The 19,735-nt window shown below is 35.5% G+C and overlaps 1 protein-coding gene across 1 annotated transcript; it reads left to right on the forward strand.

Moving 5' to 3' along the window:
• Positions 1-15,340: 15,340 nt before the first annotated feature.
• On the forward strand, positions 15,341-19,474 carry LOC145107914 (pectinesterase-like). The gene is made up of 2 exons (XM_079044872.1): positions 15,341-16,494; positions 18,585-19,474. The coding sequence occupies exons 1-2, from the start codon at positions 15,426-15,428 to the stop codon at positions 19,274-19,276; spliced, it is 1,761 nt and encodes a 586-aa protein (XP_078900998.1). The 5' UTR covers positions 15,341-15,425; the 3' UTR covers positions 19,277-19,474.
• Positions 19,475-19,735: the final 261 nt, after the last annotated feature.

Consider the following 19,735-nt stretch of genomic DNA (forward strand, 5'->3'; position numbering starts at 1 on the left):
ACTCACAGTTACAAGTTTTACAGAAAGGAATACAAATATAGAACATTGGTTTACAAACAGAACATTTTTATGAGATTAAAACTACTTTTCATATACCGCAGAAAATATAGGATCTTTTGGAACAGTTTACATATTCAAGAAACAGATAACATTCCTTCAAATACAAATACTTATGCACTCACTCAACTTTATGTTGATACTCTCTTTTCAAATTACTTGTATTCTTAGGGAATCAATAGACAGGTACTCCCCGAGCTTTTGAGAAGATGGAGCTATTTTGATTCATGTCTTCTTCTTTTGTATAACTATTTTGGTTTCAATATACAATGATTGAACACATGTAAATACTTATATTTTTTAAATACAATGGTTGTTTATACTTTGATTACTATGATGCATGTGTTGTGACACTACAAATGAAGTCATCCACCCCCGGACGTTTCCGCCGTCTGGTTTGGGGGTGTGACAGATTGGTATCAGAGCATTGTTTATAGTGAACTCAGTATATCAATCCATAACAGATATACAAACTATAAATACATTGGGGCTAAGAGCTCTGACTACAAGTATATTTTTAAAAATTTAAGTATTTTTACAAGAAGTATACTAACACTCATACCTACAAGTACAGTATCACAGTCATAAGAACTTAAAAGTATTTGGATTTTGGACACTACAGTCAAACATGGGCAGTTATGTAATCATATCTGGGATATAGCCTGATCAACTATATTGGTTTGAGATATGACCAACATGTGTTTGGGAGTGATGGTAGTATTGCGACATGTCTAAAACTTACCAACCATACATATACAGAAGAACTATAGAACAGAGCATAAAGCTTAAAATACTATAGGAGTATTTTAGGCACTATATACTAATAACAAACTTGTGAAAACAAAAGAACCATTGTGGGTATAACTATAAATATTAATGGTATATTACAGTTATATATAATTAAAGTTATATATACTAGAATATGTGATCTAGCTTCATTTCCTGTTCCTTGTTTGGTTGTGGATTTAGAGCCAGGTCATTTAATCGAAGGTCGATTATACCCAAGTTATATATAATTAGTACACACTTTATAGTTATAGTAATACCTAGAACAAGTCATACAGAATACATTACTTGTTAACTATAAGTCTCTCTTGTAGAAACTTGTATTCGCAATCTATCGTTACTAATTATGTTCTATATCTCTTATCCCTATTCTCGCTTAGATATCAATGGTTGGATTTCATTTATCCGGAGACCCTTACTTTCCCGATCAAGGACAAGATGCAGAGCCAGAAGAGAATTATGAAATTCCTTTAGATGATGATTTTGCAGAAAATTTTCCCGAAGACACTGATTCCGAATCAGAAGCCTATAATCCACCACCGGTTGCCCAGAATCCTAATCCACGACAGAATTTTCAAGGCCCGACGCCTTCGTGGGCTGTGAACTTAGGTAGGTGGAGCCAGGAGCAGGGTCAACCCTTACCCTACAATGGAGACCGAAGATTCTACAACATAAGTGAGGGAGGCTCTACAGACAGAATTCTTCCTATTTTGGTTCGCCGAGTGGCTCGAAATGTTGAGCTAGGAATGACAGTTATTCAACAAACCGTGGAGCTTGATGCAGACACGAACGCCAATACGGATCATATTCATAATCTTGAATTTGCTCATGGGAGAGCTATGAGAGAAAATGAGGCTCTGCCGCAAGAGCTAGCTGCAACTCGAGCTGAAGTCATAGAGCTCCAACCACACCAGACATTGTATGAAAGACACCTGCTTGATGTGGAGCGTCAGCTAGCCGAATTAAGGGTTCATCAGAGTGGTGCCCATCGCCAGTAGGAGATGCTCTACTCATCCTTTCTTTTGGTTTAAGAAATAGATTATACTCTGTTTCTCCCTCCGTTTACTCTTTTGGTTATAGTTAAGTCTGCGGATATGTTCTAGTGTTATTTTTCATGTTTTTCAGTACGACCGCGAAAATTTCATTTTCGGTAGGTCGGTTTGATGTCGATGTTTTTCCCAATACATTGGTGTATTGTAGACCTGTTTAAGGTCAAGTTTTCTAGACTTTATGTATTCAATATGCCAATATAATCGACATGCATTTTCATACTCTTTGAAAAATAACCACTCAATTTCATACTATCCTGTTGCAAGTTGTACTTGTAGTAGACTTTTATTTCCAATTCATTACAAAAATTCATATTGAACTAAGTGTTTTAGTTCAGAGATATCATATTCATGTTCACTCTTGATATCTTACCATCTTTTCATCTTTTAACTTTTATAGTTAAAGATGCCTCCTCGGAGAAACCCAAGGCGTGTCAATGTTAACGAAGCGCCAACACCACCTCAGCCACCACCTCCTCAATTCGACGCTTCCATGTTTCAGGTGGCAGTCACAGCAGCTGTTGCAGCTGCTATGTCTCATATAAACACCCCTGGTACAAGTGGATCAGGAGCTGGTGCGCATCCCTCTAACCACAGCGAGAATCACGGGCACTCACGAGAGTGTACCTATAAGGATTTCTTGAACGCTAAACCCAGGACCTTTAATGGCACTGGAGGAGTTATGGCGTTAAGACAATGTATTGAGAAGACAAAGGCAATTTTCGAAATCTGCACCTGTCCGGAGAGTAGCAAGGTCAAATTCGCTGTTTGTACCTTTGCTGATAGAGCCCTAACATAGTGGAACGGCCATGTTAAGTCACTGACCCTGGTAGTGGCTAATTCTATAAGTTGGGAGAACTTAAAGACCATGCTGATGCAGGAATACTGTCCGCGAGGGGAAATTCAGAAACTTGAGCAAGAGCTCTGGGGTCTTACTATGGTTGGTTCGGACATAACAACCTATACAAATCGATTCTGTGACTTAGCGATACTTTGTCCAGAAATGGTTGCTCTGGAGAGAAAAAAGATAGAGAGGTATATTTGGGGGCTGTCACCCCAGATTCAGTCAAGTGTCATAGCTTCCAGGCTTGTTACCTTTGACAGTGCCAAAGAGCTGGCACGGTCTCTTATAGACCATAGAGCCCGTCAAAACTCAGTGGTTGCTGCACCAAAACAACCGAAGGGAAACAACAACAACAACAACAGCAAGAAGAAAGGTTGGAATAAGAGGAAGGGCAAGTCTTCACAAGAACCCTCGAAAACGCAACAGCTAGTGGCAGTCCATGCTGCTACTGTACCTGCTGCTGTTCCTGCTAACCCTGTACCAGCTAAGTCTTATGCTGGTAATCTCCCCAAATGCAACAAGTGCAATTTTCACCACAACGGAAATTGCCAGGAAATGCAGTGTCGTAACTACAACGGAAAAGGGCATACTACCCGATTCTGTAGATCACCACCCCAACCGATTAACCAAGTACCTGCCGCTGGAGTAGGTCAAGCATGCTACCAATGCGGTGATGTGGGGCATTTCAAGAGATATTGTCCAAAAGCTGGAAATGTCGGTGAAGTTGGGAGGATTCAAGCACTGGGTCACGAAGAAGCAGTGGCAGACCCTACGGTGGTCACGGGTACGTTTCTTCTCAACAATATTTATGCATGCATTCTATTTGATTGTGGTGCTGAGAAGAGCTTCGTGAGCCATAATTTCAAACACCTGCTAAATCAAAACTCCTAACCACTAAAAGAAACTTTCACAGTCGAAATGGCTAACGGGAAATCCGAATCCACCAATGATATTTACATAGGATGTACCTTTACCTTAAATAACTTTTCTTTCCCAATAGACCTTATGTAGGTCTCTATCAAAAGTTTCGACATCATAATAGGTATGGATTGGTTGTGCCCTAACCATGCTGACATCCTATGCTATGAAAGAGCCATTCGCCTGAATTTGCCAACTAACGAAACTCTTATTATCTACGGCGACAAACCCGGAACAAACCTTCAGATCATTTCTTGCATCAAGGCATAGAAGTACCTTCGCAAAGAGTACTGTGCTTTCTTATCTCACGTTGTAGACAAAAATCAAGAAGTCAAAGACATCGCGAGCATTCCTGAGTACTGCAACTTTCCCAACATTTTTTCCCAAGATCTTCCAGGAGTGCCTCCTGAACGACAAGTCGAATTCAGAATCGACTTAATCCCTGGGGCTACCCCTGTAGCCAAATCCCCCTGTCGTCTTGCACCTTCTGAGATGCAGGAATTATCCAGCCAGCTTAACGAACTCCTTAGTAAAGGTTTCATAAGACCAAGCTTCTCACCTTGGGGAGCACCAGTTTTGTTCGTGAAAAAGAAGGATGGATCATTCCGTATGTGTATAGACTACTGCGAGCTGAATAAACTTACCATCAAGAATCGTTATCCTCTGCCTCACATTAACAATCTGTTCGACCAACTTCAAGGAGCGAACTACTTCTTGAAAATAGACTTAAGATCCGGGTATCATCAGTTACGGATTTTGGAGGAGGACATTCCCAAAACCGCGTTCAGAACTCGTTATGGTCATTACGAGTTCGTAGTGATGCCTTTCGGATTGACGAATGCACCTGCTGTGTTCATGGACCTAATGAACAAAGTGTGTCATCCATTCCTGGACAAATTCGTCATAGTCTTCATTGATGACATCCTTATTTACTCAAGAAGTGAAGAGGAACATGGCCAACATCTTCGTCAAGTATTTCAAACTCTTAGAACAGAGAAACTCTATGCGAAGTTCTCAAAGTGTGAGTTTTAGATCAGGAAGGTTGATTTCCTAGGTCATGTGGTCAGTTCAGAAGGAATACACGTGGACCCTTCCGAAATTAAGGCAATCGAGAACTGGCCAGCACCCAAAACATCTACAGAAATCTGTCAATTCTTAGGTCTTGTTGGCTACTATCGCAGCTTCATCCAGAATTTCTCCCGAATTGCTAAACCTCTTACCACCCTAACTCAAAAGGGTGTAACTTTTAGCTTGGGAGAGAATCCAGAAACAGCATTCCAAACGCTGAAGCGAGCTCTGTGCAGCGCACCAATCCTGTCTCTTCCTGAAGGGACAGAGGATTTTGTAGTGTACTGTGATGCTTCTAATCAAGGGCTTGGATGTATTCTTATGCAAAGAGGAAAGGTTATATCCTACGCCTCAAGACAACTTAAGACACATGAGGTCAACTATACAACACATGACCTTGAACTAGGAGCAGTGGTTTTTTCCTTGAAGATCTGGAGGCATTACCTGTATGGTACAAAGTGCATAGTCTTTACTAATCATAAAAGCCTTCAACATATCTTTGATCAGAAAGAGCTCAACATGAGGCAACGACGATGGGTGGAGCTACTGAATGACTACAAATGTGAGATTCGTTATCACCCCGGTAAGGCCAACGTAGTAGCTGACTCCCTTAGCAGAAAAGAATACTCGGGACGCCGAGTAAAGTCGTTGACCATGACAATCCATTCACATTTGTCCACATAGATCAGAGAGGCTCAACTCGAGGCCTTAAAACCTGAAAACGTGGCAGGTGAAACCCTGAGAGGAATGGATAAGAACTTCGAAGTCAGGGATGATGGAGTCTACTGTTTCATGAACCGGATCTGGACACCAAAGTTCGGTGGTTGCATAGACATGGTTATGAATGAAGCACACAAAACCCGATACTCCATTCATCCAGGTTCAGACAAGATGTATCTGGACCTCAAGAAACTATACTGGTGGCCTAACATGAAGGCCGAAATCGCTACCTTTGTGGGCAAGTGCCTTACTTGTGCCAAAGTCAAGGTAGAGTACCAGAAACCTTCACGCTTATTGCAACAACCTAAAATCCCTGAATGGAAGTGGGAGCGGATTACGATGGATTTTATAACTATGTTACCCAAGACATCGGGTGGTTATGATACTATTTGGGTGATCGTCGATAGATTGACCAAATCCGCACACTTCTTACCAATAAAAGAAACCAACAAGATGGAGAAGCTAACAAGAACTTACCTCAAAGAGATCGTTAGACTGCATGGTGTGCCAATATCTATTATTTCAGACCGAGATAGTAGATTCACCTCTCGTTTCTGGCGGTCTTTACAAAAATCGTTGGGAACTAGGCTGGACATAAGTACAGCCTACCATCCACAAACTGACGGACAAAGTGAGAGGACGATTGAAACTTTAGAAGACATGTTGCGAGCTTGCATGATAAACTTTGGAAAGGCATGGGATACTCATTTACCCCTTGTCGAATTCTCTTACAACAACAGTTATCACACTAGCATAAAGGCTGCTCCTTTCAAAGCCCTCTATGGCCGCAAGTGCAGATCACCTCTGTGCTGGGCTGAAGTGGGCGACACGCAGCTAGCTAGAAGTCAAGTTCCTGACAGTACTCTCACTGGTCCGGAAATCATTCGCGAAACTACAGAGAAAATCGTACAAATCCGAGAGTGACTAAAAGCTTCTAGAGATAGACAGAAAAGCTACGCTGACAAAAGAAGAAAACCTTTGGAATTCCAGGTTGGTGACTGCGTCATGTTGAAGGTCTCACCCTGGAAGGGCATGATACGCTTTGGAAAGTGTGACAAGCTGAATCCAAGGTACATAGGACCATTCGAGATTCTTGCTAGAATTGGTCCAGTAGCTTACAAACTCCGACTACCCCAAGAACTAAGTAACATACATCCCGTCTTCCACGTCTCTAACTTGAAAAAGTGTTTATTCGATGAGACTCTTGTTATCCCACTCGATGAGATCGAGGTAAACGAGGATCTCAACTTCGTGGAAGAACCCATAGAGATCTTAGACAGGGAAGTTAAGAGAACCAAACAAAGCCGTATCCCGATAGTGAAGGTTCGTTGGAATGCAAAACGGGGACCTGCATTCACAAGGGAGCGGGAGGATCAAATGCAACAGAAGTATTCGCATCTTTTTCCCTAGTCTTTCTGTAACTCTTTAATCCAAATTTCGTGAGGAAATTCTCTCTAACGGGGGGATAATGTAACATCTCGTTATTTTTTGTCTTGTAAAGTCAACCCTAGTCAACCAAAGTCAAACGAGGGTCAACCAAGGTCCTTTTTATTGTTTGGGTTTTTATTTAGGTTATAATAATAACCTTTACTTGTTAAAAATCCTTAAAATAATTACATTTGAATTTAGAAGGAAAAGGCTTAAAAACCGAGGAACTTCGCATCTTATTCCTTCGCTTCGGACCGCAAACACTTCGGGCCGCAAAGGGTTTACGGTCGTATACTCCTCGGACCGTGAACCCTCGCAGCCGTGAACGACTTCGGCCGTAATCAGTATCCGGCCGTAATCAGGCTTCGGCCGTAAACTCTCTGAAAGTTATCGCCTTGGAAACCGAACCTTATCGCATTGGGGCACGTTCTCGGTCGTAAACACTAGCCGACCTCGGACCGTAAACGAGGTTCACGGTCGTAAACCCTCGGATCGTGAACCCTCGCATATATATATATATATATATATATATATATATATATATATATATATATATATATATATATATATATATATATATATATATATATGTTCCAGCTAGTTTTCACTTCGTTTCTTCACTTTCACTCGAGATTTCAAGCCTTTTCTCTCAAGTATCATCAAGAACACTCTCCTCTCTCTTCAAAATCGTAAGTGATTCTACCATATTCACTTGATATCCTTCTTAATTCACAAGAAACTCTTTGATTTCATCCATGAATTCAACACTTTTGGTATAGATCTTCAAATCATCATCCTTTACACCAAGAACACACACTTGTTCTTGGACCGTAAACTCCCTAATAGACTTCCAAAACGTGAGTAACTCTTCTAACATCTTATTATACAATAGAAACACTTAACTCCAACCAAGAAACAAACACTCAAATGCATGATCTTCAATAGTTCACGGTCGTGAACCCTTCATCCATGGCCGCAAACCCTTCATATGATCTTGAGGTGGCTGTAAACCCTTCATAAGATCATCATGTGGCCGTAAACCCTTCATAAGAACAAGTCTTGGCCGTAAACACTTCATGTGTGTGGCCGTAAACACCTCTATGGCCGTAAACACTTATAGTGTGGCCGTGAACTCTCTTCTTTCAATCACATGTGATTGTAACACTTCAATACAAGTGTTTCCTAACACCTAAGGTTGTTTACCTTACATGATTAGTTGTTATATACACTAATTATACACATATATGTGTTATTATATGCTTAATAGGATCCAATTGTGTTCAAGACGTTACTTGCCATTCTTAACATCCTATATCGATCTTACATTTGAATCACCCTCCAATAGGTGAGTTCATACTCCCGTATTTTCATAGTTTTTACTGTTTTAAGGGGGGGAGGGGGGATACAAGTCTAACACAAAGATTTTGTGTTATAAATAATTGGTTTCAAAATATCATATCAAAATGGATTTCAGTTATCATCAAATCAAATGTTTTCAAAGATTGTGTTAAGATGACATCAATTCACCAAAAGTATTTCAAAATATTAAACTTCTTTTAAATGATTTTATAAACTTATGTTTTCCATAAAAATCATATTTATATAAATAAGATTTAAAAGGTTTAGGACTAATAACTCACTTTGGTTCCTTTTCCTTGTTTGGATGTGGGATTATAAGTATCGGTTATTTGTCCGAATGTCATTTAAATTTTACTTATATATATTTGTATATGTATATAAATATAAAAGTTAATTCATTCGGTTTAGATACCCTTTGTAACAAGCTGAGCAAGGGGTTGCATTCATGAACAGTTAGTATCAATTCAGAAAGTACATATAAATTATAATAGGTATAATTTATGATTCATAGAACATTAATTCACGATTCAAGTATACTAAAGCACACTGTTTTACAAGAACAAAGGTTTGATTCAAAACTAATCAAGAGTACACATTTTTCATATACTAATTCAGGGGCATACTGTCAATCATTCATTTCAGAATGATTGGGTTTCCATAACTATTATACATGTAATGTCAATATGCTTTTTATGAGTCATTTGATTCAGGTTGTTTAATTCATTTAGACAATATAGTTAAAGTCCTGAAATTATAACCAGAATCTCTAGTTGGGGATCGAAACAATGTGTGTATAGATCTATATTGGGATTGACAACCCCGCACTCAGACTGCTAGCTACAGTCAGGCATACACTCCTACGCGTGACAGTTGTTATCAACAGCTTTAACTCATTCATAGCATTGGGTCAGGCCATCTAGTCAGTATGGTTATAATAACTCATTAAAAAGATATTAACAATACGTTAGTGTATAATTAACTAAACACAAGTACATTTTCAAAGTACTAGTTTACAAAATACAATTTACAGTATTACATTACAGTTTACAATAACAGCTGGTGGAACCAGGCACACTCACAGTTACAAGTTTTACATAAAGGAATACAAATATAGAACATTGGTTTATAAACAGAACAGTTTTATGATATTAAAACTACTTTTCATATACCGTAGAAAATATAGGATTTTCTGGAACAGTTTACATATTCAAGAAACATATAACATTCATTCAAATATAAATACTTATGCACTCACTCAACTTTATGTTGATACTCTCTTTTCAAATTACTTGTATTCTCAGGGAATCAGTAGACAGGTACTCCCCGAGCTTTTGAGAAGATGGAGCTATTTTGAGTCATGTCTTCTTTTTTTGTATAACTATTTTGTTTTCAATATACAATGATTCAACACATGTAAATACTTATACTTTTTAAATACAATGGTTGTTTATACTTTGATTACTATGATGCATGTGTTGTGATACTACAAATGAAGTCATCCACCCCTGGACGTTTCCGCCGTCTGGTTTGGGGGTGTGACAGCCCAATAATGAATTTCGGCCTTACAAAGCCCATTAGAGGGTTTTCGGCCCAAAATAATACCTAATGACGGTATTTGGTCCACTATGGTCTGAGAAGGATGTTCACGGCCCAATTAGGCCCAATAAGAGTCTTACGGCCTACAAGGATCATGTTGAGGGGTTATTGGCCCATAAAGGCCCAATAGGAGAGTCTTGGCCCAAACAGGGACTTGGGCCGAGAAGCTTTGGGCTAAGGCCCAAAGTTTTAGTGAACATAGCTTATTGGGTTATGTTTTTGGCTTACAGGGGGAAGTTTCGATGTGAATCACAATTTTGGATGTATAAACTTGTATAGTATTGAAATTTGGCTTATAACAAAAGTAGGTTTACAAGATCACACAAAGGGATTATCTTGTACAAAGATAGAAATCCTAGCCTTAATTTGCTAGTTGTGACACCCTACAGTTTCAATTAATTCCTTTACACCCAAAATTAATTCCAAATTAATTTCTGATTAAATATTAATTAAACAATACGATTTCTAATTAATATATTATTTCCATAATACATTAATAAATCATTTATTTTGATTTCTAATTAATTTATTAACCAAGTAATAAATTAATAAATCATTCTTCTCTTTCTAAAAGTTATCATGTTCAATTGCTAGGTTTGAAGACAACACAAAAGGACTGTGCTACTATCAATTCTAGTTTATACCAATTATAGTTATGGGCTTAGACACCTAATCCAACAATAAGAATGTCTACGGTTTTGGTCAACTGGACCATAAGATGGCTTGGTCATTACCAAATGGTCCAAGGGCTTTAACCCTACAATTCACTTGAGCCCCTTAACTTTTCTATTTTCAACAAACAAACCCAAGGCCAAGTATCTTAACATATTAAGTTTCTAATTTAACATTTTTAGTCTCTCACTAGATTTGAACTCTGTTTATGTTAAATAATTATTTCTTATTATTTTTTATTAATATTTTTTAATATTACCTAAGAGTGATTGTCCAACAACCCTTACCCTCCACCACACCACAAGCAGCCAGGAAGACCAAAAAAGAAAAGGAGGCAGACTGCTGATGAGAAGAGTGTAAGCCAAAGTCAGAAAGAGAACCTACAACAAGGTCAATGTGAAAGTCAGAAGCTAACTAGGAAATTTGTGAGTGTGACATGTAGTAAGTGTAAGAACAAGGGCCATAATGCTAGGACATGCAAGGGGCAGGGGGGAAATGGAGGTACCAGACAAGCAAATGAAGCTTGAAGTGTTGCAGGGGTAGGCTACTAGATTTTGTATTTTATTTGTGGTTGTAATAGTTGGTAATGTTTTAAAACCCTAGTTATTAAGTAATATTTATGCCCTTTTGAACTTGGTTATGTAATAGTTATGCACTTTTAAACTTGGTTATGCAATAGTTATGTACTTTTGGTAATGTTTAATGGTAATGTTAGGTTTTTGTTTTGTTAAAGAAGCTTTTGGTAATTTACTTTCTGGTATTCTGTTATGGTTAACATCATAGTTAATATTTAACATTTTCACCATTACACCATACACCATTATCATAACCATTTCGACTGAGACAATTTATAACAAAATCAACTGAGATAATTTATAACAAAAACTAACACTTTCATTAAACCAAGTTACCATTGACAACATCATTAACTTAAACCACAACATTACTACATTCTTAGATTAATCCTTCCAGATCAGCTTACAAAAACCAACACCAAAACACAACATTACAACAATCTTCCAAAAACTACACCCTAACATGTAAGCCCTAATTCCTAAAGTAGATAACCAAAAGAAGCAGAACCCAGCTTATAACCAAATACATCTTGAGTTTTGTTGATTCACGTTGCATATTCCCTAAATCCAGCTCATGCTTGTTGATTGTTCTCAACAATCCTGGTATTATAGCTGTCGATCTTGGACACATGGGGGGGGGGGGGGGTCAACCCACCCGATAAATCCACATTTTGAATCCTACAATTATACAGAAAAGTGGATGGATTATTAAATCAAAATAATTGACCTAATTTGCACCTTGTTACCTATTTAGGGCATGAAAAGAAACGGCGACCAGGGTTTAAATCTGTCTAGGAGGTTCGCACAACAACATCTCTTCCATAAAAACACAGTTGTTGCACTAATGTGAGTGAACAAAGAAATCGATCAAACGAGAAAGAGTAAGAGAGAAACAGATGTTGTCTGAATGAAGATGAAAGAGAAGAGAGACGTTGTGGGTTGGGTCTTAAAGGAGTTTTCAAACCACAGTGACCAATAGATGAAAAGACAAAATTACCCTCACATGGAGGGCACGTGCTACACTAAACGGAAACAAATAGACGGGAGTTAAGTCCAGGGACCAAAACCACAAGAAGTTTCATGTTTTGGACCAACCATGCAACTTGAAAACATTTTGGACCTTATCCACAATTTTTGGATAACCATAGGGACCAAAAATGCAGTTTACTCTTTAATTACAATTAAATAAATTTCAAAAGAATACCCTTAAACATGTAGCTTTTTTCCTTTCAGTTTTTAGCATATGTATATTATCTTATATTATACGTATTTATGCATAAATAATGTATGTATACACAATTTTTTTTTTAATTAACCATTGTGTTTTCGTTCTTTTTAAATGTTATTTCTATATATATATATATATATATATATATATATATATATATATATATATATATATATATATATATATATATATATATATATAGAGGTAGCTTCAAGTATTATAACTAATGTGTGGATGTAAGAATGATTCTAGTCCAATGATTTCAAAAATCTATATAAAGTTAATTTTGTAATCTTAGCTATTAATTATTTATGGTAATTGTTAAATGAATTAAAATCTCATCATATCTCTATAAAATTGCAATCGGTTTTTAAGTGAGTACCCCTCCAAAAAAAAGTTTGTGACCGCTTCTTCCGGCAACACGTGTCGGCCATCTCTCTACCGGGCTTTACGCATACATTATTCCATTGTCCTTCACGCCGTCTATTATCACCGATGCCGACTCGAGTGATTTTCTCAATTATCTTTTGTTTTTAGTTTAGTGTGATTTTTAATGGCTAGTTACCATGATTTTTTTCTCTCTAACCCTGTTTATCTCTTCCCCCTCTCTTTCTCTAATCGTCAGCCATCCACAACATCGCCTCCCCCATTTGACGAGCACGTTAGAAGTTGGGTATGATATTTGGAGATATAGATGGATTGCTTCGTGAAACAATTAATGTTGCAGTAAATCCAAGGTTTGAAATTTACCTATTTCGTATTTTTTCGTTTATCCTACTTTTCAAAAAGTTAATACAATGTGTTCAATTTATTATTGAAGTTTTTTGTAAATAGTAAAAATTAAAAAATATCACCAATCGAAACCATGTTTACTCTTTTTTTAACATAATGCAAACGTTGTGATAATTAATATCATAATCAATACTGGTAATTTAATATTACATGTTCTTTTTTTTTTTTTTTTTTTTTTTTTTTTTTTGGAAAACCGATTCAAAGACATAGCTAGAACGTTGGTTAGTGTTATACAAAGTGAATTTATTAATTTTGAATAAGCATTATAGGTTTAGATAATAGTTAAGGAGTCTTTTGTGTCATTTTTTAATTGTAAGCCTAACTAAATAAAAGTTGTGAGTCTAATGTATTTTGAGTCGGCAAGTACAAAAAAAATTTTCAAATCTTCTACCTGCGTATTGTAAAAAGAATGGATGCATAATTTGTAGTTTTCTTTTTTTCATACGGACTAACAAAATAGTATTTGTTCATTTATGTCTCCCATAATATTATTCTTAATAACATTCTAACAGAATAAATACATATTTAAATATGTATTTATTCTGTTAGAATGTTATTAAGAATAATATTTATTAAAAATAATATTATATGTAGTCTTAATTTACTTTTAGAAGTATAAATATATATTTTTATGTATTTAAAAGTGTTTTATGTAAAAAAAATTAAAACAAATCCGAACGAAATCAATTAAAGCGACCAAATAACACTTTTATAAAGTCTTGACTTTTTATTTTGCTCTCGATCTACAATTGGTTTGGACCTGTCCTAATTCCGATGGCCGGAAATCACATGGCAACGGCAAATCGTGAAGAAGCGTTGTTAAGATTGTAATAAGTTTTGTACTTAGACGTATAAGAATACCACTTAATTAGATATATAGATTAAATCAGTTTCGTTATTTTGATATCTATTTCAAAGTTAAAACACATTTATTTTAGGTATTTACTTTTTATAATTAAAAGTCCAAACTTCTATTTTGTTTAAACCAAATTTAAAATAGTTTGGTTTCCAGTTTCAATAAGTTTTTATTATTATTTAAATTGGTTTATTTCCATGTAACAGATTACGATGTGTATTTGGTATTTCCAAATTTGTATTTTGTTTGAACTTTGAACAAAATCAAGTTTAATGCATGATGAACGAGATACTATATTATTTATTAGTTTATAACCCGTGAAAACCACAAATATAAAATTAATTAAACTTTTATAATAAAAATTTATAATTATTAATCAATTATTTTAAATAAGTCATTTTAAATAAATTATTAATTAAGAGATATATTAAATTTTTAAAGTTATTATAACTTCAAATTTTACATATAATTAGAAAATATAAATTTGAATTTTGAAATGAGTTGCCTAATATATATCTACATGACACGTGACATAATATTAATGAAAAGTTGTATTACAGTTACACTTGGCAAAATAAGATTAAAACTATTTATTTATTAGAATATTTTGATATATTTTGGTAATGGTTGAGTAATTGGCTCCAAGTTTGGAGCATCTTTGTCTATCCCATCTCCATACCTTGCTCAATATTCTTTGGTATCTTTACAATCTCTACCTATCTAGTATTCCAATTGTAGTCACAATCATTTACCAGATTATTGACAATTTGGTCAAATATATATTTTAATTTATTGGTTTTTAAAATACCCCATGTGTATCATGTAACTTCATATTATCATTGGCTTCGTGTCTGGATAATACTATTCTTTTACTACTTAAATAGGTGTCATCAATAAATTTATTAAAAACCTAAGGACATCTTAGCTAGACATTTCTATATTATATAATAAAAGTTGTATATTACTTTGGTATTTATATTTTTCTTGTGTAAAAGAAAACAGCCTACCATTCCACACATGTCACAAAAAAGAACGATGATTCTAAAGTTAGATATTCCAATATGAATAGCTGTTGTACCATTAATCTTGGAGTTAACTGTAGTTATTAAGTTGTCCTCCTATATTCAAAATCTTCACCTAAACATCACATGGGCTAACACGAAAAATAACAAAATTAAAGAAAGAGACAAATAGGACCCCCTCCACTAAACTTTAGGCTCAATTAATGAATTATCTTTATAAAAAATCGGGTAACATGTTTCTTATTTTGTTCCTAATGAAAAATTATAATAAAAATGACTAAACGATAATTGAATTTTGGACCAACCAAAATATTTTTATAGTCGCCATATTATTAAAATTGGTTTAATAATTTATAATTCGCTGATAAAAGCATAGATGCATTCGACTCTCTTCATCAACCTCCACAACACTTGTTTCTTCCTTCTTCACTACATACCCAATCCATTCCATAATCATGTCCCGGATTAAAGATTTCTTCACCGGAGTCTTGGACTCCGGCAAGCACATTAGCTTATCCAACAAAAGAAAAAAGCTCTTCTTAGCTGCTTTTGCTTCAATCCTACTAGCCTCCGCAATAATCGGCATTGTCGTCGGAGTCAAATCACGAAAATCCAGCTCCGGCGACTCCAGCCCAGAAAGCCTCACAGCTTCCTCAGCTCACTCCATCGTAAAATCAGCATGCAGCAGCACATTTTACCCTGAACTATGCTATTCCACAGTCACAAGCCACCCCGATGTCACCACAAAGGTCAAAAATATTAAGAACGTGATCGAACTTGCTATTAATATCACAGTAACCGCCGTCGAGGAGAGTTACTTCCGTATAAAGAAGCTCAGCACTCGGAAAACTCTCACTGAACGTGAGGTCACGGCGCTTCACGACTGTCTTGAGATGGTATCGGAGACGTTGGAAGAGCTCCATGATGTCGTTAAAGACCTCAAGGAGTATAAATTGAAAGGATCGATCAAGCAGCATGCCATCGACCTCAAGACGTTGATGAGCTCCGCCATTACAAACCAGGAAACTTGTCTCGACGGTTTCTCCCACGATGGCGCGGACAAGAAAGTCCGTAAGGAACTGGAGAAAGGGGAGAAAAGGGTGGAGAAGATGTGCAGCAATGCATTAGCGATGATTTGTAACATGACGAATAAGGATGTGGCCGATGAGATGAAGATGAACGTCGGAAGGAAATTGAAGGAGGAACAGAATGGTGAATGGCCGGAGTGGTTGTCTGCTGGAGATAGGAGGTTGTTGCAGACAGGGACAGTGACGCCAAACGTGGTGGTTGCTGCCGATGGTAGTGGAAACTACAAGACGGTGGCGGCTGCGGTGGCTGCAGCGCCGTCAAAGAGCAGTGCAAGGTACGTGATCAGGATAAAGGCTGGTGTTTACCGGGAAAACGTGGAGGTGCCGTCGGCCAAAACTAACATAATGTTTTTGGGAGATGGAAGAAAGAATACAATCATCACCGGTAGCCGGAGCGTTAAAGGAGGAAGCACCACCTTCGACTCGGCAACCGTCGGTAAGTTCCCTCATCGGTCATTTCTCAGCCTAATTATTATTAAATGTTTATAAGTATTATTATTTACATTTTATTTTCTCTAATAATTATCATTAAAAAAATTTCTAATAAGTTCTAAACACTACGATGAGAAGGTAACGTCATATTAAATGTTCTATGTTCTAACTAATGAACCGTAATTATAAATAATCCATAATATAAAATTAAGCTGTTATTTGAAAGATATTAAAAATAAATTCCAAGTTGCTAGGTCAAGGTGAAGGTGATTTGATTGAAATGAAAGTTCCTTTATTTATATATATATATATATATATATATATATAAACTTTCCATGTTTCTAATTTTAACATTATATTTTTATTTTTTTTTAATTTTTCAACAAATTTTTCATTTTTTTAATTTTGTCCCTTTATTTTTACTTTATCATATTTTTCCCATTAAACATTCACTTTTACTTCTTTAAAACCCTTTTTCTTTATTCTTTTATAAATTTACCATTTTATTTTTAATTTTTTATAATTTTGCCACTAAAGTTTCAACAAACATTTCCTCTTTATAGTTTTGGTACTTTATTTTTTACTAATTTTGCCACTAAAGTTTCCACAAGCTTTTCCTCTTTATAATTTTAACACTTTATTTTTACTTCTTTATATTTTTACCACTAAACTTTCATCCGTACAACGCAGGGGCCTTTTCCTCGTTCGTATAAATCTTAACCAAAACAAAGGGCACAACTGCTTATTGTAGTATTGGTTGTTTTTGTATTTTTATGTTATGTCTTTTTGCACTTTATCTTCGCCTACGTGTGGCCATACCCGTCACAAAGGTAGTACGTGATGGCTAATCTTCCATTCCAAATATCATACTCTTTCCATTTTATTTTTCAGCGATTATTCTGTCATACAAAATGGACTTTAAGAATTAACATAAAAATAAACAAATGTTTTTGGAAGTTAAAGGAAAATAAAAAGTTTTGAGCATTTGTAGAAATAGTGATATTAAATAAACATTTCAACCTAGGTACATGGTCGTGGAACACATATTATATCAATAAAAGTTTATTTAGCACCCCTCTAATATCTATTTTGAAAATAACCATTTTCGATATATATATATATATATATATATATATATATATATATATATATATATATATATATATATATATATATTTGTTGCAGCAAATAACTTTCAAAAGCTCCATAAATTTTTGAAATTCAAAATTTTTAAAATCATTGGTTTTTGAACTAAATGATACATTATATGCCTTTTCGTTTTATTATGTTTATTTAACTTTTTGTTAAATATTAAGATAAAAAAATATTATCTCAAAACTAAAAAAACGTTGTTGAAATTTCAGAGTACGTTTCTTTTTTCTCCCAAAGCTTTAGTCCGAAATTCAAAGTTTGAATTTAAAATGTGTATTTTTTTCCAGAAAATATATTTTTAGTATGACATAAATTATTCAGAAACAAATTTGATTTAATCCACAAAGACTCAATTATTGAAAGAGTGGTTATGTTTAAAAAACTTCAATAGTATAATTTTATAAATGTAAAATATGAAACATGTTGCAAATTTAATATGTTAAGCTGTCAATTCTGAAATATATATAAACGAGATTTCTACCAACTATAAATCTATATCTATATAAATTTACATTTCAAACGGTTAATAAACAATTAATACAATTCGATCATTGCACAAGCACTATGATAAAGATGGAGAAGATTTTTTGAAATATAAAATCACAAAATCTCGAAATTGGAAAAAAGCGACATGAACGTGATAAAAAAAAGGCTACATCTGCTTACCAATCACATGGTTACCATAATTTCCATCAATTAAGCAGCAAATTATTCAATCATGCAACCACTGTATTAATTATATATTAAACCATATCCATCACATAAAAAAAATTACAAAACCAATATTCCATAAATATACTCCTATTCTTTAACACTCTTTGATTAAAATAACACTTTCCCATTTAAAAAACAAATATAATATTAAACAAACTATAGAGTACAGACATCCCTTTAATCGAATCAAAAGTTATTTATTTAATTTCTCTTGTGGTGTTCACGCAGCTGTCGTTGGAAATGGATTCTTGGCAAAAGACATAACATTTCAAAACACCGCCGGAGCTGCAAACCACCAAGCGGTGGCACTTCGTGTCGGCTCAGACTTATCCGCATTCTATCAATGTGACATGTTAGCTTACCAAGACACACTTTACGTCCACAAAAACCGTCAATTCTACATCAACTGCTTGATCGCCGGCACGGTGGATTTCATCTTCGGAAACGCTGCGGTGGTGTTCCAAGACTGCGACATCCATGCACGCCGCCCTGGATCAGGTCAAAAGAACATGCTAACAGCACAAGGCCGCACCGACGCCAACCAAAACACAGGGATTGTTATTCAAAAATGCAGGATTGGTGCTACTTCCGATCTGCAACCGGTGATAGGGAGTTTTCCGACGTATCTAGGACGACCATGGAAACAGTATTCAAGGACAGTGGTGATGCAGTCGAGTATTACCAATGTGATTCAACCAGCCGGATGGTATGAGTGGGATGGGAACTTTGCGCTCGACACGTTGACCTACCGTGAGTACCAGAACACTGGTGCCGGAGCTGGAACTTCCGGTAGAGTAAAATGGAAAGGATATAAGGTGATTACAAGTTCTTCAGAGGCTCAAGGGTATACTGCGGGAACCTTCATCGGTGGTGGTAATTGGTTACGCGCCACCGGTTTTCCTTTTTCTTTGGGTTTGTAAGCATGTGAATTTAGTGGAAGTGTTGTGTGTGTATCTATCGAATAACGATGGTGTTTAAGGAACATCTTGTGCGGCAATGTATTACTAAACAGGAGTAATTTTGTCATAAATGTTTTGGTATTGTAATTTAATCCCATATAATGTAAATGGCCGTTTTCAAACTTTCATGAAGAATAATAGACATTTATTTATATTAAATGCTGTTATATGTTTTTTTTTAAACGTTATATGTTTAGTTAGGCCACGATTAGATTTAGCCCATATTCTTGTATAATCTTTTGGTTAGGCCCATGTACTCTATTTGCTGTACTCTCTCATTATATATATATATATATATATATATATATATATATATATATATATATATATATATATATATTTGAACCGCAATATGTATTAAACCTCTAGCAAGAAGCTAGAAAATAAGATAAAAACTTACAAAGTCATGTTTGGGGATAA

Source organism: Lactuca virosa, chromosome 4, assembly GCF_052849685.1.
Source record: "Lactuca virosa cultivar CGN04683 chromosome 4, Lactuca_virosa_CGN04683_v6, whole genome shotgun sequence".
NCBI lineage: Eukaryota > Viridiplantae > Streptophyta > Magnoliopsida > Asterales > Asteraceae > Lactuca > Lactuca virosa.